Source organism: Glossina fuscipes, unplaced genomic scaffold, assembly GCF_014805625.2.
Source record: "Glossina fuscipes isolate IAEA_lab_2018 unplaced genomic scaffold, Yale_Gfus_2 1, whole genome shotgun sequence".
Classification (NCBI taxonomy): domain Eukaryota; kingdom Metazoa; phylum Arthropoda; class Insecta; order Diptera; family Glossinidae; genus Glossina; species Glossina fuscipes.
This window is the reverse complement of record NW_023998415.1, coordinates 26,465,746-26,482,010: the sequence shown is the minus strand read 5'-3', so window position 1 is coordinate 26,482,010 and position 16,265 is coordinate 26,465,746. Positions and strand designations below refer to the sequence as shown.

The following is a 16,265-nucleotide window of genomic DNA, read 5'->3' as shown; positions in this document are numbered from 1 at the left end:
TTTTTCCAGCGGAATTTATTCGGACTGTATTAAGGTTAATGTGTAAGGCAGAATTATATTTGCTGAAACGCATTACCTCGGGAACTTTGGAGTGATTAGGTAAGTATCCAAATATGTTCGAATATTTAGCCGGTCGTTTTTGAAAAAACGTTCAAACTTTATTATTGTTGAGAAGTATCAAAAAAGCATCACCTTTTATTGCAAAGCAGTGTGAGTAAACAACGATCTTGATATCGATCGGCGCAGTCTAAATGGACAACAGGCTTGCGGATCTTAAACATTTTTGGATTAGATTTGACAAACTGTATTTTACCGCACAAGTATTTCTGTATTTGGGAATGAATAATTTAAAAATCAAATGTTTCTATGAAATTTGATAAAATTGGTCGAACGCAGTTATTTATCGCACCCATTTTGATAAACATGATTTTGAAATTGGTGCAAGGGGACGGATTTCAATAAGTGGAATTTGCGACACTGCACGTTCTTTTATTTTAAACTAAGAAAAATGCGCTAAGCTACGAAATAGCTAGAAAGTGATTTACGAGCAAGAATTGTAATGATGAATATTTTGAAGCTCCGTGAGAGGTGAAGAAATTCAAAGTTTAATAGACGAAAATAAAGCGCAAGCTTAAAAAGAGATTAGTGCAAAGTTAGGAATTTGTCACAAAATAAATTTAATTCGATTTGATACATTGAGATGAATACAGAAAGAAGGGAAATTGACGCTCATGAGCTAAACGAATCAAAACGAATGTTGTAGAATTGACATCTGCATACATTTGTTAACCTCCTCTAAAAGTGGAAACTGTCTTCATCAAACTATTATGACCAAAGGTTTGGTTTTAAATGAATTTTACATTAAGTTATTCATACTTATAATAAAATTGTGAATTTATCTTTATCATACAGTAGGAATGCCTTTCATAATTTCGAGCACCGTAGCTACAATTAATTAAAAAAAAAAATGAGCTCGCGGTTTTTCACCATTATCGCACTTAAGCAAGATTATATTGAAATCTTAAAATGTTTAGTTGCCCACGAGCTTAGATAATTTGATATTTTCAAAATTTTTCTGCAGCGAATTTAATGGAATTTTTATTAGAAAAAAAAATGAGCTATAAAGTTTACACTCTACCACATTAATTCTGCATACACGGCTTACCTTAGTTACTTTTATGAGTATTCATTACGTTTTATAGGGATATTATAATCCTCTGCACACTTTGAAAGCAGTTTTTATTGATGATTTCAAAAAACAATCTCTTGAGGTTTCTATATTTTCTTTTGTTATATAATGGGCGAAACAATTCATGCTATAATTTCTTCATTTGCTCAAAAGTCACGAAAAATATAGCATTCCAGGGCCCCATACGCATCCAAGCGGGTATAAAACCTTTATATAAGGCCATTAGACCTTCATGGCGTACTGTCTACAAAAAAAAAATGTGCTAAAAAATACTTATGATAATTGACCATGTAACCTACTTCTATAGCACAATGGAAACTGCCTCTGTAGATATTTTGCGTAACGTTTGTTTCGTTCAAAGCAAGTAAATGTTTCTGATTCATTAATCTGGTGCGCACGACATCCATTGGGGTAGACGCTATAGCTGCTGAGAGACTTGATATAGAACTAGAACTAATTGAGCGCATACCTAAATGTTCGTTCTTGTGAAATTTCGAGTGCGTTTACATACATACAGTGTGTTATGGGCTGATCACCAAATATATTTAACAAACGAGATTTGCAAAAATCATAAACTGGCAAATCGACTGATGTTATTATAATAGCTCGCTGAGTGGTTGGCACTACGCCACGCCACAAGCCTTTTACTCCTTCAAATTTGTAGATTTCGTAGAAGCATTTCCATAAACTTTTTTGTCGGCTACCTTTACCAGAAACTTGCATGCGTACTTTTAAAACATCAGTGGGATTGGCTAAAGCTGAGGATATAACTCCTGCAGTCGCGGCGCATACTACTGTACACCACACCCGTTCACTACCAGTTTTTGGGTCCACCAACAAACCGCCTTCTCTAGCAAAACTTTTTAAAGAGTAATATGTACCGTATTTTATAGTCCCGTAAACAGCTTGCCGCAAAACTGCCGGCCATACACTGCGCAGAAAGGCCATATTGACGATATATTGATTGATTTCATTAGGGATTAGCTTTCAATTAACTTACCCTGAATATAGAGCTGTAACACCTTCGTCTCGAGCTATCTTAAAGAAAGCATCAATCATGCCACCGTACCGTAACTGGGAAAACTTTTTATCTATTTTTTGTCCCTGAATTTGCAGTCGAGTCTTGGTGGTGTCAATTGGAAAAGTACCTAATAAATTCAAATAAAAAACTAGTAACAGAATTTTTGTACTTTTCAAAACTTACCAAACTCTGCCAAAATTGAAGCAATGCCCCCATACGCAAAGATTCTTATATCACGTTCTTTTAATGTTTCTTTCATATTAATATAGAAATTGATAAATAAAATTATAGGTTTGTTATTGTAGATCAATTTTTTTTTTAACTTTTTTTTTTTTAGTTTGCGCTGAAGTGTATTTAATTTTTCACATTTTAATCCACAAATTTACAAAACGGTTTTTAAATAGTGAACTTATCAGCTGTTATCAGCTGTTTGCGACTTTTTACGTTGGTGTCAGTTAGCGTTGAATTTTGCGTACTTAACCTCTCAAGAAAAGAAATTGACCTGTTTTAATGAAACTTGAAAGCTTGAACAATCTGTGTATTTTAAAATTAAAAAAGTTTCAAGGAATTTACAATAGAGAGCGTTGCTGGCAGGCAGATTCGAATTTTTAATATGCTGACTTTTGCAAGAACCCCGAAGAGGATTTTTCAACATCAATTTCAACTTGGACTGTTGAAAATCTTCCTATTTTTATAAATAATAGAACGGGCCTGGACGGGATGTTTGATGATGCAAAACTGAAAGTATTACAACATTAACGGCGGTCTTAAGCGCAAAAACTTTCAGAACCTTCTAGAATAATGTTTATAATATCATATAAAATATAAAATTATATAATCACACGAGATTTACTCTAAAATAGGTAAGATTTTTGAATATATATTGACACATTTTCTGGTCGTTTAACATATATGGCGGCGTAATTTGTGTCTTACCGAAATCGAAAAATTCGAAAGTACTTACACCGGTACGAATTTGGGCCAAATATGGGAAACATCAACAGATAATTCTAATAATGGAAAAAAAAAATTGAATATTTCGCTGCAAATCGGATTAGGAGGTAATTGCGGACCGTTTAGTTTTATCAACATTCCACCAATTTTTGTTTAGATTCATTCACATTAGCAGCATAAATTAAATATTAAAACTAACTCTGTGATTTCTCTATTCTGAACATATGGTATTTTTTATAAACTATCCGAAGGGGGTTGATGGAGGATCACTTAATACAACAGCAAAAATCACTTTAATTATTCAATAATCAGTTCAGGAAGAAGAAGCTGCTCCAACTTCGAAATTTTTTAAAATTTCTCTTGACTTTGCGCATAATTATTTGCGTTGCATTGCACTCCTTGTAATTTCTTTAACCACTAACAAATATTTTAAACGAAATAAATCGCATCTAACAACATGATTAATTTTTCCAATTTATTTTGATTATGATACAGTAGCAAAAGGGTTCTTCGCCGATTCTTTCTCCAGGTAAATGCCTTTACATAATAGAAGAATGCGTTATAGTTCGGCCGCTTACCGGGCAATCCCTGTTTCAATAGGAGAAACTTTTTTAAATTTTGATTTTTTAATAATAATATTATTTAAACATTTTATTGAAGATTACTATTTGAATTGTATACTTGTTTATTTCGATAAATCTCATCTAGATGTGAATAAAAATATTTTTGAAAAAATAATTAGAAGCAAAAAATTTTCATCAAAATACTATTTCCCATTAAATCATGTTAATACTTGCGAAAAATTAAAAAAAAAAAATAAAAATAAATATAAAAATTTTTAATACATTATTCTTAGATTTAAAATTTAAATTTCGAAAATAAAAAAAGTACTAACAAAATTTCGGTAATATTTCATTTGTTTATATTATAATAGCTTAGTTTATAGTTATGTATGCCTTCAACTTGAGTTTTGGTTTTTGTTTTTGGTTACATATAACTGAGAAAAATTTGCTCTAAATAAATATAATAAATTAATATTTTTTTAACTGTTCGTAAGTGATAAAGAAAATTATGTTCCAAGGGCCCATACGCACCCAAGTAGGTATAAAGCCTTTGTATAAAGCTAAAATGCCTTCATTGCGCACTGTCTATTGAAATAAAATAAAATAAAAAAATAAAATAAATAATAAATTATAATCAGCTCTAATAACATATTTAATATCTAATCTATAATATACGTAATGATTTAATAGATATGATATACGTAATGGTTTTCTAAAGATATGTCTCTACGGGGGAATAACAGACCATATTAAATATTCAATGCTCCCAATTTTTAAAACATGAATTCACTATTGTTGGAAGCCGTACGCCAAATGCACGGTTGAATATTTTATCCGTTTTTCATATGTGTAGCGTTATGCTTTATTTATGTTTTAACCATTGAAGCCGTTAATATCAATTAAATGGAAAGTATCGAATTGTGAAAAACGCCAACTCGCTGCTTTTCAGCGCATCAGTCAGGACGGTAATGTGCTATATTGTACGCCTCTCAATCCAGATGAATATATTAACAAAATAACAAATAATTAATCTAAACTCATTAATCGATATCCAGGTAACCAAACGAAAGAAGTCAAATTGGACAAATAAATATCTAATTTGTTTAATTGAATTTAGTGTTTATGTAATTTATTCATGAATATAATCATCTACTCTTATAAGGAGGTCGCAGGATTTATCGCATTTTTTCTTTTAGATTATAATTATCATGTTATGAGGAAAAGAAATGGGGCGCTTGCGTGTGTGTGGGCCTTTAGAACATATAAATTCGCTCGAGTCGGAATCTTCAAATTACTTAAAAGCAGACGGAAAAATGGAAGAAGCTAGGACGCATTGCTTTAAAAGAAACATTTTTCAAGTATCGTAAGTAAAAAAATCGTGTTTATGCTCGCACAGATAGGAAGCAGTGCAAAAAGTGATCGTATATTTGAATAGTTACTGCTACGGATTATGTGCATATTAGGTTTGATAATGTGTTTGTAAAGCTTTTAGAGTTGAAAACAGATATTATCTTAATATCTATCAGTGAAATTCTGCACCGTTTGGCCTGTTTTTCCGTTTACGTTATTGGAATTCATAAAGTTAACAGACGCACTTTTAAACTTCCTTATCATTTAATGTATTAAATCCAGCTTATAACAATTTGCACATATCGATTGGGAAAATGTTCCTCAGACCTACATAAAAATGATTTCGTTCGGGCTCTTTGGGCAAACGTTAAAAAAAAAAAAAAAAACAAAATTGGTAATTGGCTTATCATAGACAACAGGGCTCAATCATCTCTGCCGTCTTATATATTTAGCTATTATAAAGGTAATAGCAGATTTAATATACCTTTTTAATCGTGCACCCAAGAAAAAAAACATACATTAATATGCACTGCTTACCTGGACAACGCAATCTAAGCTACCAGTATATATTTTCTGCGTCGTAGCTGTGGCCATGCCATTCACTACGGTTATACGTCTTTGATTCATTAATCTTGTCCGTATCACATCGATTGGTGTAGAGGCTATAGCACTTCCTAAACTAGCTATAGAACTGGAACTACAGAAGATTATGATCAGTGAGTGAGTATATTTAGCGTACATTTTTCAAACTTACACAAAATGATTCGCTACGTGGTCCCCGAAATAACACATTAATTGCGATTTACAAAAATCATATACAGGCAGTTCGACTGAAGCTATGGCGATTGCCCTTTGTGCTGTAGGCCCGACCCCTCGCCACAGTCCATGAATGCCTTCATATTTGTAGATTTCATGAAAACAACTCCATAAGCTTTTCTGTTGATTACCTTTGCCATGAACTTGCATTCGTACTTTCAAGACATCAGTAGGATTAGCTATAGCTGAAGATATAGCGCCCGCGGACGCTGCGCATAAAATATTGCTCCATATTCTTTCGGAACCCGTTTTGGGATTTATTAAGAGCCCATAGTCGTTGGCGAAACTTTTCAAGCTATAATAGGTGCCAAATTTTATAGTGCCATAAAGAGCTTGTCTCAGAACAGCCGGCCATATACTACGTTTGGGAAATTGTACTTCTTTAATATTTTTTAAATTGGGGTTCTTTTAGCACTTACCCCGAATATAACGCTTTTAAACCTTCCTCTTTGGTAATTTTTATAAAAGCATCTGTCATTCCATTATAACGTAATTTTGCAAATGTTTGATCAATTTTCTGGCCTTGAATTTGTAGGCGGGTCTTTGTAGTATCTATTGGAAATGTGCCTGTTGGTATCAATTTTATTTTAAGATTAGTTTTCTTAATCATAAAGGAAAATTATAGAATAAATAAATACTTCACACATGGTATAAACAACAGTTCACAGCAACAACACGTGAGGTTAATAAACAAAAAATATATGCACATACATAACATACTGTTTGTATGTTTATATTATTATTTCTTTAGTGATAAGCATCAGAATGAGCCCCAGTTCCCCAGCCCCCGTTAGAATGATGTATAATATGAATAATTCAATATGTTCTCAGTAATTCGGCGTATTCAGCATATTTTCTATCTCTTGATCGCAATTGATTTGATGACATTAATTACATTTAAATGTGTATATAATTATATATATATATATATAGACAAATATATACACACATATATAGATATATATATATATATATATTATATATAAAGTTACTTTTGGAATATTTATTGCTTATATTGTTTACCAAATTCTGCTGTTATTGATGCTAAACCACCATAAATGAACGGCCTGATATCACGTTTCTTTGCAGGATTTTCTTTCATTTCAATATTTAATGCTTGAAAGCTTTTATTAAAAGTTATTATATTTACTTATCTTTTTAACTTGAATCTAGACATATAAAAGCTCAGTGTTGTTAGCACATATTTTTTTAAATAATGCGCGCAAGAATAATCGTAATCCTAGCTGACAAAATTGATTCTACACTGTGCGTTACATTATCAGCTGTTTGTACTAAAGCAGATAGGCAAACAGATGTTTTTTGCACGTGAAAATAAAAAACCTACGAACGCAAACAACTTAGTTGACTAAGGTGTAAAACCGCAACTTGTGAAATAGTCGCCATATCGTTATCTACAATAAATAAACAAATCTGCTACGATTACGAAAATATAGCGCGTAGCATTGAAACCACACGAATCAATTTTGAAAAAATGCTTAACGAAGTGCAAAGTAAATTATAAAAAAGTTAATATTCCAAACGACAAAATTGACGTGATTAAAAGTCAAAAGAGTTAAACTAGGCCACCTTCATGCATCGATAAAACATAGCCTTAAATAATAAAACATAGTTCTTATGCTGTCGTTTCCAAAATCACAACCAACTTTAGCATATAACTTATCTGAAGAAAAAACTAATAATAATCATATCATATCAAATAGAGATTAAAAGAAAAAATTAAAAAAATAATCATCCATACAGGTATTGGGTTAGTCATTGTATTTTTAGGTATTATCACGGTTTTAAAGATACAACACGCTATGGTAGTTTAGTAATTATTAGGCTTCTCTCCCATTTCAGAGGGAATGGAATTCGTCCTTCGCGTTACTGAACGTTACTGACCGGCGCGATAAATATGTTTGGACATATTTATCAAGCATTGATGCTTGATGCATAGTTTTTATGTAGATATTTTTTTATTTTAAGAAAATACATTAGGCTTTGTTTTACACTTTTTTTCTCTATAGCGGAAAAAGATCAAGAAGTTTTTTATTTCGAATACGTAATGTGTGCTATTAAATAAAATGCATGTTAGGAAACGAAGCATGTTTGTTTTCTTTTCCTATGGGTTAGCCATTAGTATGCGCTGTGTGTAAAGAAATTCTTTTTTTAGAAAGAACAGCTGATATAAACAATTTTTTTGTGTGAAAATGTTTTATTAGATAAGTTTTTAGAATGGAGGAATCGGAGTTGACCAGGTAATCTCTAAGAAAATGTGCTTAAGTGAATAATTTAAAAACAATTTCTAATTATTAGGAAAGCTATTAATGAAATATTAAAGGATATGAATGTGTGTAAAAAGAATGAGATTAGCGTAACGGAGCGTAAGGTTAAACCTAATAAGCGCTTTTTGGGTAGAACTTTAAATTCCATGATCACGCACAATAAAAGAGAAAGTGATCGTACACAAAGGCAATGCCAACGTAAATTGCTTGAGCTCGAAGCGAAGCGTCGAAAAATTCTTTGTGGAGAAAGTTACAGAAGTAAGACCAGAGATGCACATGAGGTCCTCAGCAATAGCTGTGACGAAAAGCGACAACAACGAAAAAAGAAACATAAGAAAAAGAGAAAAAAGAGACGTAAACGATATAGTTCTTCAGCAAGTACAAGTGATAGCGAAGCTAAAGAAGAGAAATTTTTAAAGCAAAAATATCAGAGTGTAAATGATCGCTCGGAGTACTACAATGGAGAGATAAAAGGCGAGCAAAACATCGATGGATATTATGTCAGTCCTAATTTTACCTACGCCACTTTGGCGTTCAATCACCATATGAATCGTTTGTGGATACATCAACAACTGGTAAATGAGCAACTACTTGCAAAAAAAAAGCTGGTTGACAATTCCGCTCCTAATCTTCTTATTGATATAACTTTAAGTTCTAGCTCAGATACAAGTTTAAATGTTAGTATAAACTCATCTTCTGCTGAAGAAGATGAAAACGGTATTATAACATTTTATTTGTCGTCTGACGAAGAGAGTTTTAGTGAAAAATTAAAGGACATTGCTAAGATGAAAAACGAAAATAAACAAACATACTTATCGCTGAACTCTAAAACGTCGGTTCAAGCTACAGAGACACGGATAAATAGTGATGTTATGGTTTTAAGCAGTTCTTCATCTAGCTCCTCAGGATCAGAGAACGAAGGCGAAATTAGGAAAACGGGCGAAGCCCCAGAAAATCCAAAATACATTCAAAATAATTTTAACGCTTTAATTGTCGATTTAACACAAGAATAAATTGTACAAAAAAGGAGAAACTGGTAATAAACATATATTTTCTTTTGTTTAAATCGAAAAATAGCTGGCATTTTCACAGTTGAAGTACAGTTCGCGTGAATCGAAGAATGAACTAATTCTAACGTCGAGTGCGAGTAATCAAGCGACTATTATTTACTATAATCATTTCATATTATTTTCTTTCATCTTCAAATTCATTATGGAATTAATAATTTCGCATATTTACTAAATATTTACTCCTAGAATTTCAGGCAGAATCACAGTTCATTTGAAAAGAAATTCAATACGAGCATTACCGGAAATTTTGCTGGATATCGGTTTTGTATGTTCAAAACGATAATACGAATACAATTGCGGACTATAAAATAAAAAAAATAAAAATGCGAGGGGCATAAGCCCTCACCTTCCGATGGTTTATATGTTCCATATTGGGTCGTCGTCCATACCATATTGCGTGACCTCTGCATTGATTCCTGGAAAGCGTTTTAAAAGGTGTATGTGAAGGTCTCCGTAAATTGCTATTCAAGATTTTTTATAGTTTTCTATGCCACCTGACTTATCCACAGATGTCCATCAATAATGTTAATAAATGAGTAAATGCTTCTTCACGTACCAAGAAACTGAATCTCTTCAGGTATAGTTCATTATTAACCACTCGCTTTTCATCAATTACTCATAGGATTATTTCAATTACCAGTAGAATTGGGAGAAAGTTGATCGTCACCTGTTGTTTCATGACCAAGGTAAGCTGAATCAAAAGTTAAAAGGTTTAGAATGTAATTCAGCATAATTTGCGGAAAATTAATTACTTATTAAAAGTTTCCTACCGCTAAATAAGAAACGTGATATATGAAAGTCGCCTGGAATTTGGTTTTTTTTTTCTTTTTTTAAATTTTGAAAGTAATTTAAAGCGATATGATATTTTTTACCCTTTCAGAAAAATATATCTTCGTTTTAATGGATTTTTATTGAACTCTTCTAAATTAATTTTATTAGGTTGACGTTTCGTTTGGCGTTTACTCTCCATTAGCAACCGAGGCAGGAGCATTATATAATAAAAACTAATCACCTCCTTTTTGTCGGTTAAGAAGGCATAATCGATTTTCAATTGTGTAATAAACTAAATTTGTGTAAAATATATTTATTGCTAAACGAATTCTTTATATGCACGTACATACATATACAACAAAACACAGTATTTGGCATTTTATCTAAGGCACTTTTTTGGTTATTATATGGTTTGCAAAAATGGTCGTCGTTAGCCATTTAGAAACTCCTCTAGAGCGTCTTTGGTTTCGTTATCATCTAAAACAATTTCCTCCAGAGTGACGGCAGAATTTAAGTCTTTATCTATTTCTATAGTAGAATAGGTTTAATTAATTTTTATTGTTTTTTCCAGTACTTACTTGGCACCTGACCAGTTCGTTTGTACTCTAGTAGATCATATTGGAAGGCATCTTCAAAAACCGCTTGTCGTTCTTTTTGTATTTGTTGTAATTTCATTTCGTGATTATGTATACGTTGTTCTTGTTCAAGGACCAATTTTTGTCTGAACAATTCTAAATCCTCTGCAAAATATATTAAATATTAAGTGATCTGCATGTAACTGTTAGATAAATGAATAGCTTTGTGTTATAGACGGCTTGAGAGCCACATATCCTTAATAGCACAGACTCTATCAAGTCAGGTTAAAGATCGATAAAAGGTGACAAGCCATAGATCGCGTAGGTGAGGTAAGAAGAAAAAACAATAAGAATTTTGTTAACTCAATCGATGATAATTGAGATTTAAAAAGGTTTTAAAATTTCGAAACACTACGCCACTTCGAAAATTTGTAAAATAATTCATTGCATTCACGGTGAGTTAATTAATTATCGATAATCTGGACATATAAGCCACACTTGTTATTGACTTGGCGCCTCTAAACTTAATATCTAAACAAAGAAGACTATTCTCTCTTCTCCGGCTTTGAAGTTTTGAACTTAAAGACACGCCAAGCTCTGCTTAAGAAACATAATAGGCAATAAACAATGGGTCACATACGATAGTCATCCACAAAAATGATTGTGGTCTAAGATGGTTGATCGTGCACAAACGGTGGCAAAGTTCCGACTGACATCACGTAGAATAACGCCTTGGGTGTAATGAGATTAGAAGTAAATCGTGCAGCAGATTTTCTCTAACCCGGCCAAACAGTCGATTCCATTTTCAATTATCAACAACTGTTGGCATTAAAACTAGCAATTAGGCTAAAGTATTATTTATTATCACGGCAATGCGAGACGAGACGTATCTTTAATGAGTCGCTAGAATTGGAAGAACTTGGCTGAGAGGTTGTGATCCATCCACTGTATAATTCAGACCTTGCCGCATCCAAGAACCATTTGCTTGCTTCACTCTGCATAAAACACTTTTCATAGCGTAACACTAACTTCAAAATAGATCCCCGAGGAGCATTTGATTCACTTTTTCACATTCAAGGGATAATAATAGCTTAGATATACAAAATGAGTAAGAAAATAATATACGGTTATGACCAAATCCTTTATAACCATTACCGTTATCCGATTAAAAATTGAAAAAAAGGAAAAATATAAATTTGCATACTCCGTAATATTGGGTAGGCGTGGTTGTTTTTTTCTATTTTCACAAGGTAAATTTGTAGAAATTTCTATCGTGCACTTGTTGTATTTTATGAGCAACGATCAAAGGATAGGGAAAGTAAAGATATTTTCAATTTTGATTGTATGGACCTGCGGGTCTTGTAGACGCGTTCTTTGACCAGCTTGGGCCATTTTCAAATGCTTTTGCAAATTTGTCGGGAATATCTCTTTCTGAACATACGGACCTGCTTAGATACATTGTTTCTGCGCGTTATAAAGGTATGGAAGAAACAAATAAAATTTGAATTGACTGCAGCAACGTCCGTAGAATATGCGTTCAAATTTTTGTTCATTTGTCTTCTGTGTGTGGTAAAGAGTAAGAAACTAATTTTTTATTCCTTTGGAAAACACAGATGTTCTGAGTTTATGTGGCGGTATCTAGGTGCGTCTTTTTACCAATTTGGCTCATTTTCAATATCAAGTTGCGTACAAGAACTCCAAATGTTTCTACCAAATTTGACGTCGGCAGCTTCATTTTTGCGGCCAGGAGAATTTAGACAATACACATACGGAGAGACGCACATGTTTAAATCGATTTTAGAATTTGATATTTATCAAGAAGAAGAAGGCTTTGCGAAGCTTTTGTAGCTTCCTTGTGGGCGTTACAAACGTGAAAATGAATGCATTCCTCGTCCTTCGGCGATTTCGGTGCTTGCTATACTAACAAACGATTATCGATCGATATGGTACACACACAGTTTGATGCAGTTAAGTTAAAATAGAAAAAAAAAATGGGTTTGAATTTTTTGAAGCAAATCCACAAAGCTTTTCATTTACCTAATATGTTAAGCAGATTATTGTCTCACCCATTTTCTTCTGTTTATACTTTGCCAACTCGACATGCTTCTGCCATCGAAACTCTTGAAAGTCACACTCCTCGCATAAATCTTCAAGTTTTTCGAAATCTCTTTCTACCAACTTGTGGAGCTCTTGCACTTCGACTAGTGTGTGTTGGCAGGATTTCAACTTTTCGGTTAAATTTGGGAGGCCCGCTAAACTTGTTAATAAATCGGCTATAATAATTTGATGGTTAGACATTTTTTGCTCTATATTATCTATTTGCTCAGCGAGCTCAGCAGCTTTTTTTGAATTTTCCTCATTATTTTGATGTAGCATCTGCCAGTCATGTTCGTATTTACTTAAAATCTTGCAACCAGCACTTGCATTAACATTCGAAGGTACGCCCAGCTCACTTATCGAACTTACCAAAGAAGAATTACTGCTATTCGTTGGATTCTAAATATATGAATTAAGTGTTTCATATAATAATAATTAATGAAATTTGATTTTACATTTAGTGATTGTACCTTTGAGTTGGAGACACGTTGTCTATATTGTTGTTGGAGATTTTCGGTAACTGTTAAACCTTCTTGCATGGCATAATTTAATTTTCTCTTTAAATTGCTAAACATTTTCTTGTGAAAGTGCCTTTTGCAAAAAATAGAAAAAAAATGCTAAGCTCGCTTATTAATTGAGCTAATCTCATTAAATAAGCAATAATAGAAACTATGTAGCTCTTAAGTTTAGGTCGACTCTTCCAGTATCGATCGCAAATACGTCTTTGTGTTACACAGCTTTCGCTCATTTGGCTATTGCTTACCTTTAACAATATATATATATTATATTATATTATATTTAATGATGAATGATCACAAGTAATCTAATATAAAATCCAAGCATGTTGCTTTAGAAAGAGGGATAAAGTACACCACTTAAGAGAAATGCGAACTGAAACGTGTGTAAGTTTGATGAAACATATGTAAACTTAAATTGCGTTTTGGTGAAATGTATACATTTTTTTTTAATAAAATGTATACATATCCACCACATCCACCTGTTGAGGCCAGCATATGGGCGAATGTAAGCAAGTAAAATTTGACGGGGTAATCACGTATCACTTTTGTATTCAAGCGTGTATTGGGCAAAATCGGAGAACGTTTACGCTATTACCTTTAATATAAATAAACAAGGGATATTTCGGCATATAATAACTAAAATGTTAAAATAAAGCAGCCGATTTTTTTAAAAATCTCCGTTCGTTTGTTGATAAGCACGCGTAAACAAATTATTACAAGCATTAATTTCTCATAGTTCGGTTCATTTTAACTCAACAGCCCAAAAAAAAAAAAAAAAGCAAATTTTTTATACAATTAATTAATTTTAAATAATTGTGGGTATATAATAGTACATATTGTATGTTAATAAATCTGCACTTATTTCATAACGAAAGAACAAAAAACTCATTTCAACCTAAACGGGTATGCAGAACATCTCGGGCTATTGCCACCGGATGTGGCAGAATCAAGTATGACATAATTAGGGTACTCTCGGTGGAAGCTTGGGTGTCTTGAATTGCGATATATGAAAGTTATTCCCATTCTTAACGTTGATAAGGATTTAAAAGTTCGATTTCCTTAATTTCGGTGTATTTATAAAGATAATTGATTTCTTGGTTAAGGAGAGACTTATGGATTTCTAAAACATTTGGAACATTATTCTAGTTCGTTCTTAAGTCTTTCAAAAACTCATATCTACGAACATTTGCCTCAAGCAATTATCGGGATTGCTTGAGCCCCATCTTTTTCAATCTATATGCAACTAGGTTGCAGGCAAAATCCATATTTCTCAATATATTGACAATTTTTTAATAGTGTTCGCTGACTCATCTTTTTCAGTGGCTATGAGTAATCCCTCGATAAAAGCTAATATCTTTTTTGATACATGTGCCGATCTTGATTTCTATTCAAAGGAACTAAAGTCAATCAGGTGAAATCTCTTCTACTTAAATAAATGATAGCTTAACTCTTCGAGGGTGTAACGAGAAAGCCTTCAAAGACTGTTAATCCGCCTATAACATCATCAAATTCATTACCAACAAAACCAGAATTGCCTCCCAAAATCACTGGTAATTTATAAAGCATTAGTCCTGCCTAAGACCAACTTTGAACAACGTACTACATTTTCCAATCTTCTGAAATATATTGAAAAACGTATATAGACATTCGAACCAGGAATGTTAAAACGTTGTACCAGACCGATGCCGTCAACTCTTCAATGTTATTTCTAATGAATGGCCCATCTCCGAAAGAGCTCTTTTTTGCACTTTTAAAGGGCGGATTTGGGTTAAGAGAAAGAATCATTGGTTCTTCTAGAAATTAGATTTCTCAGCGACGGGGTTGTCTCATGTAGCTACACATTTTATTATCAAAAACTCCGTCATATTTGTATATTTATGAACTCAGTCTCTCTCTGGAATTTCGTTAACATTAAATATGAAGACTTTATGAATATCCTTGAATCCCATATCTATGACGAAGCGGAACGTCAAACTCTCCTATGTGACGTTTTCATCTCAAGAAAAACTTGTTCTTTATTACAACAACGGCTATGACATGTATATATATATATATACTATATATATACTACTGTATATATATACTACTGATATTTCGGTCAGACATAATTATGCAGCAACTGGTTAGTGAAGCAGCTATCTGAAACATTACATAACGTCGCAGGCTCGCGTGCTCGGAGAGTAAGGCGAATTCTGGAAATTATGTATACTATAGACCAGTCACTCCAAGGCACTCTCTCAAGGGGTTCGTTAGGTTTTCATAGAGAACACTCGGAAAAAATACGGCTGACAAAAAGAGAGGCATTACAAGAAACATGTTCGTGAGGTTCAGGCTTTAAGGGATCTATGCAATGGATATAATTTAATAACTATCAATCTCCCTTCAGGCTAGTTCTGCGTTTCTATAGAAAGCTACTATTAAATAGAAAACTTCGATTATCTTCAGAAAACGGCTTTCACAAGTTTGCGGTATTAATGTGAATTGCAATAGTTCTGATAGTTCAATTTGCGCAGTTTATTTTCCCACTCGGCTGTATCTACTGGTATTCCCGATAATTTACTTTATATTTATGGTTATGATGACATTATCTTCTTCTGATCTTACTCCATTGATTATCAACTTCAACACGACTCTTCTCAACATCTTCGTTAAATATAACGCCATCAATCGTAACATTGATATTGCGACTTTAAGTAACGGAATTTTCAAAAATCTACACCATAATCTAAGTTTTCAAAACTCTTTTGATATCGATAATGCATTAGAAGATTTTTCAAAACTTATTCATCAAGCTGGTTTTATATCTACTCCAAGCTCCAAACATTTTCGAGATTTCGCCTTGGTCATACAATTGCAACTCACCAATGGATCCTGAAGAAATCTTCTCCCCCAATCTGCTGTTGTGGACAAACTCTTACTATAAAGCACATTCTCTGCGACTGCCTCAACTTTTCCTTGGCTAGAAGTATTGCATTTGGAACGATTAACCCTTTGAACATTCTACAATCAGCTTCAGAACAGAATATCAATGCAATATTTTACTTTATTAATACTAC

General features: G+C 32.9%; 4 protein-coding genes across 10 annotated transcripts in view; 1 reads left to right on the top strand and 3 right to left on the bottom strand.

Annotated features, from left to right (window-relative positions):
* Positions 1–975: 975 nt before the first annotated feature.
* LOC119632439 (mitochondrial uncoupling protein Bmcp-like) lies at positions 976–2,651 on the bottom strand. Of its 3 annotated transcripts, none has more exons than XM_038025346.1 (6): positions 2,394–2,651; positions 2,190–2,337; positions 1,705–2,120; positions 1,489–1,658; positions 1,166–1,433; positions 976–1,075 (listed from the first exon to the last, which is right to left on the bottom strand). In XM_038025346.1, exons 1-5 carry the CDS (start codon positions 2,467–2,469, stop codon positions 1,317–1,319), a joined length of 927 nt encoding a protein of 308 aa, XP_037881274.1. In that variant the 5' UTR covers positions 2,470–2,651; the 3' UTR covers positions 976–1,075; positions 1,166–1,316. The 3 variants fall into 3 exon arrangements, with proteins under 3 accessions (XP_037881274.1, XP_037881276.1, XP_037881275.1); XM_038025348.1 differs by having other exon boundaries at positions 977–1,075; positions 1,489–1,642; positions 1,701–2,120; positions 2,394–2,649; XM_038025347.1 differs by lacking the exon at positions 976–1,075 and having other exon boundaries at positions 1,139–1,433.
* Positions 2,652–4,022: 1,371 nt separating this feature from the next.
* LOC119631704 (mitochondrial uncoupling protein Bmcp-like) lies at positions 4,023–7,144 on the bottom strand. The gene is made up of 5 exons (XM_038024143.1): positions 6,917–7,144; positions 6,313–6,460; positions 5,832–6,251; positions 5,615–5,774; positions 4,023–4,312 (listed from the first exon to the last, which is right to left on the bottom strand). The coding sequence occupies exons 1-5, from the start codon at positions 6,993–6,995 to the stop codon at positions 4,196–4,198; spliced, it is 924 nt and encodes a 307-aa protein (XP_037880071.1). The 5' UTR covers positions 6,996–7,144; the 3' UTR covers positions 4,023–4,195.
* Positions 7,145–7,838: 694 nt separating this feature from the next.
* Positions 7,839–9,408, top strand: LOC119632715 (uncharacterized protein PFB0315w). The gene is made up of 2 exons (XM_038025780.1): positions 7,839–8,151; positions 8,210–9,408. Exons 1-2 carry the CDS (start codon positions 8,129–8,131, stop codon positions 9,189–9,191), a joined length of 1,005 nt encoding a protein of 334 aa, XP_037881708.1. The 5' UTR covers positions 7,839–8,128; the 3' UTR covers positions 9,192–9,408.
* An 812-nt stretch (positions 9,409–10,220) lies between these two features.
* LOC119632717 (dysbindin protein homolog) overlaps positions 10,221–16,265 on the bottom strand; it is an 8,801-nt gene continuing 2,756 nt past the window's right edge. The window contains exons 1-5 of one of the 5 annotated variants that reach the window (XM_038025782.1): positions 13,455–13,599; positions 13,162–13,308; positions 12,661–13,090; positions 10,598–10,759; positions 10,222–10,547 (exon numbers count right to left, since the gene is read on the bottom strand). In XM_038025782.1, the coding sequence (XP_037881710.1) occupies positions 10,450–10,547; positions 10,598–10,759; positions 12,661–13,090; positions 13,162–13,266 (795 nt within the window). In that variant the 5' untranslated portion in view covers positions 13,267–13,308; positions 13,455–13,599 and the 3' untranslated portion in view covers positions 10,222–10,449. Of the gene's footprint in view, positions 10,548–10,597; positions 10,760–12,660; positions 13,091–13,161; positions 13,405–13,454; positions 13,600–16,265 lie in introns of those variants that run through there. The other 4 variants (XM_038025781.1, XM_038025783.1, XM_038025784.1 and 1 more) reach the window with 4 other exon arrangements.